This window comes from Hyperolius riggenbachi, chromosome 1 (assembly GCF_040937935.1).
Source record: "Hyperolius riggenbachi isolate aHypRig1 chromosome 1, aHypRig1.pri, whole genome shotgun sequence".
In the NCBI taxonomy this organism is placed as follows: domain Eukaryota; kingdom Metazoa; phylum Chordata; class Amphibia; order Anura; family Hyperoliidae; genus Hyperolius; species Hyperolius riggenbachi.
Genome location: NC_090646.1, coordinates 296,176,064 through 296,188,730, shown reverse-complemented (window position 1 = coordinate 296,188,730; position 12,667 = coordinate 296,176,064). Strand labels below are relative to the sequence as shown.

The 12,667-nt window shown below is 44.6% G+C and overlaps 1 protein-coding gene across 3 annotated transcripts in view; it reads right to left on the bottom strand.

The window, feature by feature from the left end:
- The window catches only part of LOC137508264 (excitatory amino acid transporter 1-like), a 263,434-nt gene that overhangs the window by 81,720 nt on the left and 169,047 nt on the right, over positions 1–12,667 (bottom strand). For all 3 annotated transcript variants that reach the window (XR_011020480.1, XM_068233742.1, XM_068233741.1), the window contains exon 6: positions 3,931–3,973. Coding sequence is in view for 2 of the 3 variants with exons in the window: in XM_068233742.1 (XP_068089843.1) it covers positions 3,931–3,973 (43 nt within the window). In the remaining variant the exon portion in view is untranslated. The remainder of the gene's footprint in view (positions 1–3,930; positions 3,974–12,667) is intronic.

Below are 12,667 nucleotides of genomic sequence, written 5' to 3'. Positions count from 1 at the left end.
GGCACCGGGCACACCACGATGTATATGCGGAAGTGATGTCACTTCCGCATATCAGCGGTGTCCGCTAGGTCCTAGCGCCCGCTCTATCTGGTCGCCCGCTGATTGAGGTCTGACACTCTGGAAGCGGGGACAGCCGGGAGGGGCAGCGGCGGCCAGGAGGGGGCAGCGGGCATCCCTGGGGAACAGATCGGGGGCACCCCGGGACAGATTGGGGGCACGTGCCCCCCAAAATAGGGCTAGCGACGCGCCTGCTGCATAATGTATTTTTTAATCTACACACAGTGAAATATTTCTAATGCTACAGTAGATTTCACATCCAAAGAAGTGCCCCAATCTAATTATTTTCCTCTGTGCACGGAATTTGAATACCTCACTGGCTCCACCCCAGGCTGAATAAATATGTGTTTCTCAGACATGGAGCTTCAGAAAACAAATGTGTGCACTGTTACTGGCAGATGGATGCTCTCATTCTTATTACAGATTTACATGATTGTGGTATGCTGCAGAATCAGTGGAATAGCAATAGGGGTTGCAGAGGTTTTAATTGCAACAGACCGCTGCTCCAGGGGTCTGCAGAGCCTGCTTTCTATTTAACACTGGAGCCCCACAAGGCTACGTCTTGTCACCGTTGCTAGTCTCCCTCTGTATGAATAACTGCATTTCCACAGCAAACTATCAAAAACATCAAGTTTGCTGACATCACCATCGTTGGCCTTGTAACTATGAATGATGAGCAGGCCTACTGTCAGTTGGTCAATCGAGTATGCCACTGGTGTAAAAACAACAAGCTGGTCCTCCTCAACACAACCAAAACAGTCGGGATGATCATCGACTTCAGGAAGCATTCTGCTAATCCACCTCCGATCTTTATCGATGTTGCTGAAGTCTAAAGAGTATCCAGCAGCCACTTCCTGGGCAACCATCTCAGATGACCGGATTTGGAAAGCACACCTCTACGCAGAAGAAAGCCCAGCAGAGACTATTCTTCCTTCACCAGCTTAACTACTTAAAGACTGCCCCACGACAATGGGCGTGGTCGTGGCGGCAGCCCCAGAACCGCCTAATGCCAATTGGCGTCAGATCCTGGAGCCGGCTACTGAAGGAGATTGCGCGCAGCGTGCGCGCATCTCCTTTTCGGGGGGCTTAGCTCTGCCCCCTCTTCAGTCTCCGAGTGGCTATTGCCGCTCGGGAGACTGTTAGACTGCGCGATTGCTGTTTATTTAAACAGTACAGCGCTGCGATCGGCAGCAGCGCTGTACTGGAGGCAGTACACTTTTTTTAATATAAATAAATAGAGATAAATAGTTGTAAAAAAAAACAACAACTGGGGGACCATCAGACCCCACCAACAGAGAGCTCTGTTGGTGGGGAGAAAAGGGGGGGGGGGGAAATCACTCGTGTGCCGTGTTGTGCGGTCCTACAGCTTGGCCTTAAAGCTGCAGTGGCCAATTATGCAAAACACAGCCTCGTCTTTGGGGGGGGGGGGGGGGGGGGGGCTTAACACTGTGGTCCTCAAGTGGTTAAAAAGTTTGGTATGGCTCAAGCACTTCTAAGGTCCTTCTACTTCGTAAGTACTGAATCTGTCTGGTGGGGGAAGGAGCAAGCTGGTACGCTTGCTCCTTCCCCCACCAGACATCCTTCACAAATCCATACTGCCCTCCAGAGCAATGAGGATTGGCAATGACTCCTCACACCTAGGCTATCACTTCTTCAGCCAGCTCCCATCAGGCCGGAGGTTTCTGGCCAGCTCCACTTTTGTTTCCCTTCCACCGCCAATCTCTTGAAAAAAACAGACAGACAGACAGACACACACACACACACACACACACACACACACACACACACACACACACACACACACACACCTCCTCCTCCTCATTTGGCTGCAGCTGCTGTTGCTGTATACTGGTTGCTGTTATTGACTTACTGTTTATTGCTTTTTTTTTCTACTACTGTTCCCTGTATGTGCCAAAACCAATGACGGGAGCAACCCAGTCATGCTTTGTGAATAAAACCGATTCTGATTCTGTTTTGCCATGTCAGAGGCAACCCTTTTTAAGTGGCACCATATGCTTGTCACATGACACTGAATAACACCAGAAACAAGCATGCAGCTACTCTTGTCAGATCTGACAATGTCAGAAACACCTGATCTGCTGCATGCTTGTTCAGGGTCTGTGGCTAAAAGTATTAGAGGCAGAGGATCAGCAGGACTGCCAGGCAAGTGGTATTGTATAAAAGGAAATAAATATAGGAGGGGCAGCCTTTATATTCCTCTCACTTCTGTTGTCCTTTAAAGTGGACCTGAACTCAGAACTACTCTCTGCTCTAAGAGATACACAACAGCATAATGACCTTTAAACAAAAACATTTTTGTTACAGCTAATACAAATCCTAAAGTGAATCTGCACAGTTTCTACTTACTGATCATGGAAGCAGACATATTGTTTACAGCGTGTACTTTTAAATGGGCTTATCTGCTTATTTGCCATAGGCAGTTATGTGATACAGGGGAGGGATCAAAATTGTGATTCGACACAAATGAGGGGGAATTACACCAGCTAAACTCTTTAAACCAGGGGTCTCAAACTCAATTTACCTGGGGGAACCCAGGAGGCAAAGTCAGGATGAGGCTGGGCCGCATAAGGAATTTCACAATCGCGGCGCATCGCAGCCTCTGCCCGCCCCTCTCACTCTTCCTTCACAGAGAGGGGCGGAGAGAGGCGGCGATTGATGTTAGGAGGGGCAGAGCTGAAGCTGAAAGTTCTGCTCCTTCCAGGAAATGCCAGCGGATTGCCCCATGGGCGATTTGGGGGCTCTACAGCCCTCGTTTAGTGGCGGGGATGCGGCGGATTACTTGGGAGCACTGAAGCGAACTATAAGGAAGCTTTTGCCGGCGAGGGCCACAAAATATTGTATCGAGGGCCGCAAATGGCCCGCGGGCCGCAAGTTTGAGACCCCTGCTTTAAACACATACAGGGTGCATTTCTGTTATGTTTTCCTTGTGTCCTGTGCAAGAGTTCAGGTCCACTTTAACGAACCATATTCATTGCCGTTACTCCACATTTTTATAAACCTATTTTCTTCCACCTCAATCCTGTTTGTAAACATCTGTTTAATTTTCATTGCTTTAACTTTGTGATCAACATAGTTTACAAGTCAGATCTGCATTTAGAAAAAACAAACAAACAGGTTGGCGTTCATAAAATGCCATGCAAGCACTTTCTCATGCTGGAATTTCAAGGTCTTGTTTCTGGTTTGCTCATTTGTTGTTAGTTTTTCAAAATTATAAAAAGGTAATTTACTCCATGCAAAGGAAACCCCCTCCGTTTCGCAGCAAAGAAAGATATTGCAAAACTGAATTACTTTTGTACAGTAGAATCTCATTATAGTAAACCTCTGGCTATAGTAAACTCTTTCCCCAGGTTCCAGCAAATGCGCCTGTATTCGTATACAATGTATGACCAATTCTGATATAGTAAACTTCTGGTTTAGTAAACTACTTTGTCTGATCCCTTGAAGTTTATTTTAAAAGGATTCTACTGTAACCTGACTTTAAACAGACCTCTGTACTTTTGTGCATTTATTCTATATGTACAATATAAGGAATGTCATGAAGTGACCATTAGAATTCCCAAGCCAGAAAATGTATAGTGGGGAATCTGTGTCATGTATTTATATTATGGGGTTGGTTTTGCCAACAGACCTGATGTTGCTCTGCTGCTATCTACATTTTCAGCTAGCAACAATACATTGATGATGTCTTTACAATACCTGGCCACTGTCATATAAATCCATACAATTCCACACTAGTTATTATAAATGTGGCAATCGCCTGTATTCTGTGACCCCAGACATGCGATATATATAAATAACTATCACAGGAAAGTGAGTAATAGCAGATTTCTATAACACAAATCAAACACTTACCTGTTTGAAGCAGGCTTCCACCAGGTTAGGAGGGAACATATTCCTTTAGGAAAATAAAGTTATATTTTTATTTTAGATAAACTTCACGCTTAATAACGGACATAAAATAGAGCTTCCTACATTTAAAATACATTTTAGAATAACATGGGGATTATGAAGGGGAAGTGTAGACTTAATAATCAAATATTTCCTCAGAAACAAGAGTGTACACACCAACGGTAAAGCTATGCATTAATCTACATAGTTGGCACTAATTTTACATTTAACAACATACTCTAGATATTGCACTTAAATGGCCAGAGAATTCGGTTTGTTCACACTACAAGAGCTTTTTAAGCCCTAATGATTTTGAAAGGCTCTTGCTAATACAATGCTATGGCCTGGGAGATTTTTACAAAATCACATCGCTCCAGTGATAACACACACATAAGATAACATTAGCAAGAGCTTTTAAAATCACAATGCGCTTAGAAAAGCTCTTTTATTGTGAACAAGCCCTATTTATCATAGTTTTCCTGACGGCTTAAAGAGACACTGAAGCGAAGAAAAAAATATATGATATAATGAATTGGTTGTGTACTATGAATAATTACTAGAAGATTAGCAGCAAAGAAAATATACTCATACTTTTATTTTCAGGTATATAGTGTTTTTTCTAACATTGCATTTTTCTATAATATGTGCAGATTACACAACACTCAGCATTCAAAATGATTCTTTCAGAGCAGTCTGTGAAGTAATGACCTCTCCTCTAGCAGAGAAAAAGTAACCAGTTCACTTACAGTTGAGATAATAAAAGTCAGATAACAGCCCTCTCCACGACTAACTTAGTCGGAGAGCTTAATGGCTTGTTTGCATAGAGATAACAACTGGAGTTTCTCAACTCTTCCTGTACTGGAAACAATTAGACTGATGTATCTGATCTTAATGTTTTATTTCTTAGCTGTACTACACATATAAATCATAATATCATATTTTTTTTTTCGCTTCAGTGTCTCTTTAAAGGCTAAATCATATATATATATATATATATATATATATATATATATATATTGGGTTATTGGTCCATTTCCACTAAAAATAAGTGTACAGGAAAAATGCTAACATTCTAATGTACATGCAATGTGAGATTTAGTGCACTTGTTGATTCCATGCGCATGTGATTTAGACATTACTGCAGTCAAAGAGAACAGCAGGGCTGCCAGGCAACGGTATTGTTTAAAAGGAAAGAAATATGGCAGCCTCCATAGCTCTCTCTGGTGATGTGTCCTTTTACGTACCGTCATATTACAAGGCATCATAAATAGAGATGTCGCAAACATAGAATTTTCAGTTTGCGAACGCGAACTTCCGCAAAATGTTCACGAACATGCGAATCTGGCAAATCTCCATAAAGTTCGATGGGCAGGCAAATTTTGAAAAAGTTGTTTCAATGTGTCTAACACCTGGATAGGGGCATGCCAGAGGGGGATGCATGCCAAAAGTCTCAAATTATGCAGATATCACTTCATGCACACCTCTGGGTGTCAGAGGGCTGTTTAGTGTCTCACACAGAGAAATACAATAGTACTATCAGAATACAGTGAAATAATGCACTGGAGTGGTTCTGTGCCTGCAACAGCAGTAGTGTGCACACAGCTCTGTGTGTCAGTGGGCTGTGGAGTGTAACACACACACACAAAAAAAAAAACACAGGAGAACGATGTGCTAGCCCTGAAAAAGGCTGTTTGGAGTCCTTTCACAGCAAGTAAGGAACAAGAACACAGGCTAGCTAATACTTTCCCTACCTGTCTGCAACAAGTCTGACCTTGCTCTAACAGTCAACACAGCAGCCAGCAGAGAATTGATCCAATATGGCCACCGCAACTGCTTTTTGATAGGGGGGTGGGGGAGGGGGGGTCCAGGAAGGGGTGCTAGCTGATTGGATAACATGTGTCTGCTGACCCTGAGGTAAGGGGTCAAAGTTTAGCTCAATGATGATGTATAGGGGGCGAATATATATATATATATATATATATATATATATATATATATATATATATATATATATATATAAATGTTTGAGAAATGTTTGGATCTCGAATCAAAAACTCAATATTACAAATACAGCAATGATTAGCCATCACTACACCTATATGAAATATGCAGCCATAATTTTCTCCATATAACAAGTGCAGACACTTTAACAAATGTGTCTTTTATGTCTCCCATATCACTGGCGTATCCAGACGGGGGTTCTGGATGTATGGAACACCCCCCTGAGACTCCTGTACCTTTAAAAAAAATCCCTGAAATCGCTGAAGCAGACAAGCTGGTAAATATACAGAGGCTTGCCTGCAGGGTCTGTGGGAAAAACTCAGCTCTTTCCCTATTGTAAAGACTGCATGTAGACAGCTACAGTGTTCTCCCCAGGGCCAATCAGGGGGGCGTGCCGCCCGGCTGTTTTTAAACCCCGCCCGCCTGTTGTCATTGGCCCACCTAGCTAGGAAAAAAACAGCCAAAGCAGAAGCGTCCGACCGCGCTACACTACATCATGCCGACAGCTGCAGTCTGCACGCACACCTTCTCCCCTCCTAGTCAGTCCTCTGGCTCCCCTCATCTCTACCTCCGTCTGTAGCCTGCATTATTATGCAGATAGGCAGCAGTGGGTGTGGCCGCGGGCAGGCTGCAGGGGCTCGCCTATCACGGATTCTGTCTGGCATTCTTTCTCTAGGCTCCGGTGAAACTTTTAGAGCTGCCAGGCTTCCTTATGTTGAAAACAGGCTTGTGTAATGGTGCAGCCAATCGCTGCGCTCCTAGCATGGCTTGGGGAGTGGCTTATGCAGTGTTGTGTTGTGACACACGTGGAGGCAGCTGGCGGCAAATGATAGATCATGGAGGGAGCCGGGGCACCGCTCACGGAACAGCTAGGCAGATAGAAGCAGCTACAAATACAGCTTAATGTGGTTAGCTTAATGTGAAGTCTGCCTGGCTGGAATGTTAGGAATTTATTTTCACTTACTGAGCGGCTGCTTGCAGTGTGGATTCACACCTCTTCCCCCTCCCTCCCCAAGATGACCCGGTGAGTGTGGATTGCAGATCTCGGAGTCTCCCAGACAGGACACTGGCCAGCTGCATACCGAGGGGACTCTGCTTGTCCTGTCACAAGGCTTTGTTACATAGCCTGATGCCAGCGAGCAGGTGATCATCTGAGATAACATACGTGGTGGCTGTCACCTGTGTGTGTTTTTTTGTTTTTTTTTTATTATTAATCCATCTTTTTGCTGCCTATTTTGGATCAATATCTATGATCATTTATGATAATTGAATTACCTCTGCCATCATGTTACTGACTATCCACAGGTGAGCGTACAATCTAATTCCTGACTTCATGTCATTATCCACAGAAGAGCTTACAATCTAATTCATGCCTTTATGCCACTTACTCTCCAGGAAGGATCTTACCATCTAGTCCCTGCCGATTTGTCACTAACTATCCACAGAGGATTTTATCATCTAATTCCTGCTGTGATGACACTAACTATCCACAAACGATTTTACAATCTAATCGCTGCCGTTGTGTCCCTAATGGTTGGTACACACAATGAGATTTTCTGGCAGATCGATTATTTCCAGCATGTCCTGATTTCCAATCGATTTTTCATTCAATCCTATGAAAAATTGGGCATGTTGGAAATAATTGATCTGGCAGTAAATCAGCCAGAACATCGCATGGTGTGTACCAGGCATAACTATCCACAGAGGAGTTTACAATCTGATCCCAGCCATTATGTCACTAACTACAAACAGAGAAGTTTACAATCTAATCCCTGCTGTGATGTCACTAACTATCCACAGAGTACTAACTGTACTCAGAAGATCTTACAATCTAATCTTTGCCATCAATCATGTCGCTGGGGGAACCTGAGCACCATCATCTGAAACAATTTCTCCCTAATGCCTGGTACACATGATGCAATTTTCTGACAGATTTACCACCAGATCGACTATATTTCCAACACGTCCAATCTGATTTCTGATCAAATTTCTCCTCGGTTTCCCATAGAAGTGAACGGAAAAGCGATTGAAAATCAGATTTAACATGTTGCAAATAATCGATCTGACAGTAAATCTGTCAGAAAATTGCATTGCGTGTACCTAGCAGGTACATCAGCTTGTCTCCTCCTCCACCTATGCTGTAAGCAGAGTTGCACTGGTCCTGCATTCCCCTGTCACACCCCACCCGGCTACTTTTTCATGACACCCGGCTGGAAAAAAATCCTGGGGAGAACACTGAGCTACATAAGGTATGTCACAGGTTGAAAAGTTTTTGACAGTCCCTAAACTCCAGGAGGGCTGCCTGCAGCTTGTGTGAGAGGCTGACCATCCCTTACATTCTCCACACCCCTATGGATGGTATACCTATATCCAGGGCCGGATTTAGAGCTGAGGAGCCTATAGGCACACAAGATCTGGCGCCCTAAACCCCGCCCCTAGGTACAGGCCACACCCCCAAGCCACACCCCCTTTTGTTTCAAAATAAAATTATGCAAGGCATTGAAGTAGCGACAGAGTGATAAAAAGCAGCCTAGCGGTCCAGTACCCGATATTCATCAGGTGATCAAATTACTCCTCAGTGCCACTATTTCAATGGGTCTATGGCGGCGCATGAAAAATTATGTTTTTTCTTTTTCTGTGGTGATTGGTGGTTTGGGCGTGGTTAAGGTTAGGCATCAGGTAGGGTGTTTGTGTGGAGGGGACAGGGCAGTTAGGTATCAGGAAGGGTGTTCGTGCGAGATGGGGGCTGTTAGGGTGTTTGTGCGGAATGGTTGGATAGAGTTGTGTCTGTGCAGTGTGGGATGGTTAGGGCTAGGTGTCAGGGGGGGGGGGGGTACTGTGTGAGAGTAGGAGTAGGTTGAGCTATAGTAAAATATCGGTATGTAATTCCGATATTTTACTTCTTTAGTTTCCTTCTTTACTCTTTAATAGTAAAATATTGGCAAATTTACCAATATCCTACTATCAGCTTGCCTGGGCACCCACATTTTCAGGTGCCCTTTGGTTGCGTACACCACACACACTAACACTCAGAGATCACACACACACAGATTACAGTCACACACAGATCACATACCAAGATCACACACACTGTCAGAACACACACACACTCACCCAATCTCACACACACACACACTCACCCAATCACACACACACACACACTCACCCAATCACACACACACACACACTCACCCAATCACACACACACACACACTCACCCAATCACACACAGAGATCTTACAGATTACACTCACACAATCGCGCACACACACATATATACACACACACACACAAACATATATACACACACACAAACATATATATACACACACACACACAAACACAAACATATATACACAAACATATATACACACACACAATAATCCCCCTCATCCCATTTCTCATGCACACACATAAAACAAAACCATCACTCCCCCTCCTCCATTCAATGAGCTAGCTAACTTTACAGGAAGGGAAAGTACCGTTCACAGCATCTTGAGCTGAAGTTTCTCGCAGCCAGGTGACACTGTCTACTAGATCAGGCTGGAACCGAAGCAGCAGGGAATCCATGGCGCTGTCAGCACACTCTGCAGTGCAGATGTGTGTGCCCCTGGCCTGACCCCTTCTCCCTTGTGTCAGAGATCATAGGGGAAAGATCAGATACAGCGTGCCCCTCAAGCCCCCAATAGCATACACACAGGGGGCGGAGCTGTAGCCTATACAGGACAAGGCTTTCCCGTACGGCTGTTTCCTCTGCCCCCCTCCCCGCCTGTCACTTCAATAAACATGCTGGCTGGCTGCATTGTGAACAGGAGGAGAGGGGAGCAGAGCGGAGCTTTTTGCCTACCTCCGCTGGACTGGTCTTTCACCTCCTCGTTCAGGGCTATGGTCGCAGGCAGACAAATTTCACAGGCAAGTGATGCCCGCTCAGCTCTGGCCACCCACGTGGTTTCTCCCGATCCCAGCCAGCAGAGACTGAAAACTGAAGCGTACCGCCAGCTCCCCCCCATGCACGCAGCTGCTGCTCACTTACAAGTTGCAGCGCTGCGTGCAGACATAACGGTGGTGGGCGGGAAGAGCGGAATAGACCGTGCATATGTGATTAGCCGCCCTCAGACTGCCTGCCTGTAACTGTAGTTGCGGCCGCCGGATCATGACGCAAGTGGGCGGACCGTGCGGCGCTGTCATGGGGGATCGCTCTCTGAGGTTTTTAATTATGAAGGGGACAATTTAAACCCCGCCCTTGCCCAATCAGGCGCCTGTAGGCACGTGCCTACAGTGCCTTATGGTAAATCCGGCCCTGCCTATATCATTCCCCTATTCCCACAATCCTCCCCACCATGTTGTTAATGTTTTGTTTTTGCTTTGGCAATGCTAAATGTATTTGGTCCTGCCAATAAAGCTTTTTTGGATTTGGCTGGCAGGGACAGGAGACACAGTACATGCAAATAGCCTCTGTGTGATGTGGGACTGCAATACAGATACACTATCTGCTCTATCTCAGTCTCTCCACTCCACCTGGGGGGGCAATCTCCCCCCAGGCCCCCTTTCATTCAGTGATTTAGGGCTGGTGTCTGGTGTATTCAGGTTTGTTGTTGTAAGGCAATGCAAAACACTAGGCAAGCTGATAAAACTGCAATTAAAGGGCAGGCAAGCTGGTATATATACACAGCATGATGCAGAGCTTGCCTGGAGGGTCCGTGGGCAAAAATCTGTCTCTCCCCTCTGTTATAATGACTGCATCTTGTTAAACAAGGTGAACATTTTTTGACAGTCCCTAGACTCCAGGAGGGCTGCTTTCTGACTTGTGTGAGAGACTGGCAGGGACAGGAGTCCTATTACAGGCAAGTAGCCTCTGTGTGATGTGGGACTGCAATACAGTTAATGCTCCATCTCAGGCTATTCTCAATTTCTCTCCACTCCTCTTCTCTCTGGGCTAGTGCACACCAAAATCACAATAGCAATCGCTAGCAATTAGTGAGTGTGATTTTCAGAGCGATTTCTGAATGAATCACTCAAAAAAATGCTACATGCGGTATACCTGCGATTTTGAAAAAATCACAACGCTGCTGTGGGAACACCCACATAGGGTAACATTAGCCAAGCGCTTTTCAAATCAATGTTGATTTGAAAAACGCTCAGAAGCCCTCTTGGTGTGCCCCAGCCCTCCCTCATTCACCTTTGTTTCCCTCTTCCCCTAGTGCTGGCTGGCTGTGTCTTCTTGTCATACAGGAAAGCTAAATAAAAGTGCAATCCTGGTGAGGCAAATTATTATTATTTAGTATTTATATAGCGCCGCCATCTTCCGCAGATGCATATATCCCTGCATAATATGGGTATCGCTTGCGCTATGTGACACTATGTAGCATATTCCACTGAATTGTCCAAACTAAGTCTATCTCCTGTTCCTCTCTCGGGGAGTTGTTCCAGCGTTGTACCCTGTTCAAATTTGCTGCTTCCAGAAGCCCTCAGAAACACTTATGTCCTTGAGTACTTCCAAAGATAGGCAGCTCCATAATACGCCAGCACACTTTTGTGCATGGGCAGTATGGAGCCACCTGTATTCGGAAGCACTCGGGGACATAAGTGCTTCTGGACCTTTCAGGAATCCCCGCCTTAAAAATCCTGCGTTTGCCTCTGCATATACAAGTGTGCCAGCCATGCCCCTGGTCCCCCCAGAACAAGTGTGTATGTTACTTTACCAAGATTACAGTAGTTACAGGCATCATCCTTCAAATTTTAAAAAGCAGAGATGGGCAGAGAGAATTTGCACAATGATATATTAGACAGTCACAGTAGCCAGACGGGTGGGAAAGGATCTCAGTAAGGAAGGACAAATATGTTCTTCAGCAAATAAACACATGGTCAATGTTGAGTGAAGATGTGAAAGGGGCTAGTGCACAGGGTCATTTCTGTACATTTTGACACCCAAGGCAAGGTAGTTGTTGCCTCTCCCACCCCCTAAACTTATGAATAGGAAGTTTGAGCCTACATTAAAGGACAACTGTAGTGAAAGATATATGGAGGCTGACATATTTATTTAAGCCATACCAATTGCCTGGCAGCCCTGTTGATCTATTTTGCTGCTGCAGTAGTGTTTAAATCACACCAAAGACAAGCATGCAGGTAATTTTGTCAGATAATGATGCCTGTTCAGGGTCTTTGGCTAAAAGTATTAGAGGCAGAGGGTCAGCAGGATAGCCAGCTAACTGGTATTGCTTAAAAGGAAATAAATAGGGCAGCTTCCATATACCTCTCTCACTTCAGTTGTCCTTTAACTGGGTTTGTATGCAGCAATGATTAATTGATAGGCTAGATACAAAAATATTGCTTCTAAAAACATGTCTATAAAGTATATACGCATTATAACCAGGCCAGATACACCTTACTGGCTTAAACTCGCTCAACCCGCTTAACAAATCCTACCTATGACTGTTAAGAGTAATGTGTAGCCAGTTTATAAAAAAAAAGATTGAATAATCAAAACAATTACAGCTTAATTAGCTGAACATTACCTGCCGTTCATTGCTATGCTATTCAGGCAATCTTTGTTATGTGAATCAGTAGTGTCCATTTAGGTGTTAAAATTACCATTTATTATTATTATTATTATTTAGTATTTATATAGCGTCGACATCTTCCATAGCGCTGTACAGAGTATATTGTCTTGTCACTTAAAGGGACTCCGAGCTCTGGCTAA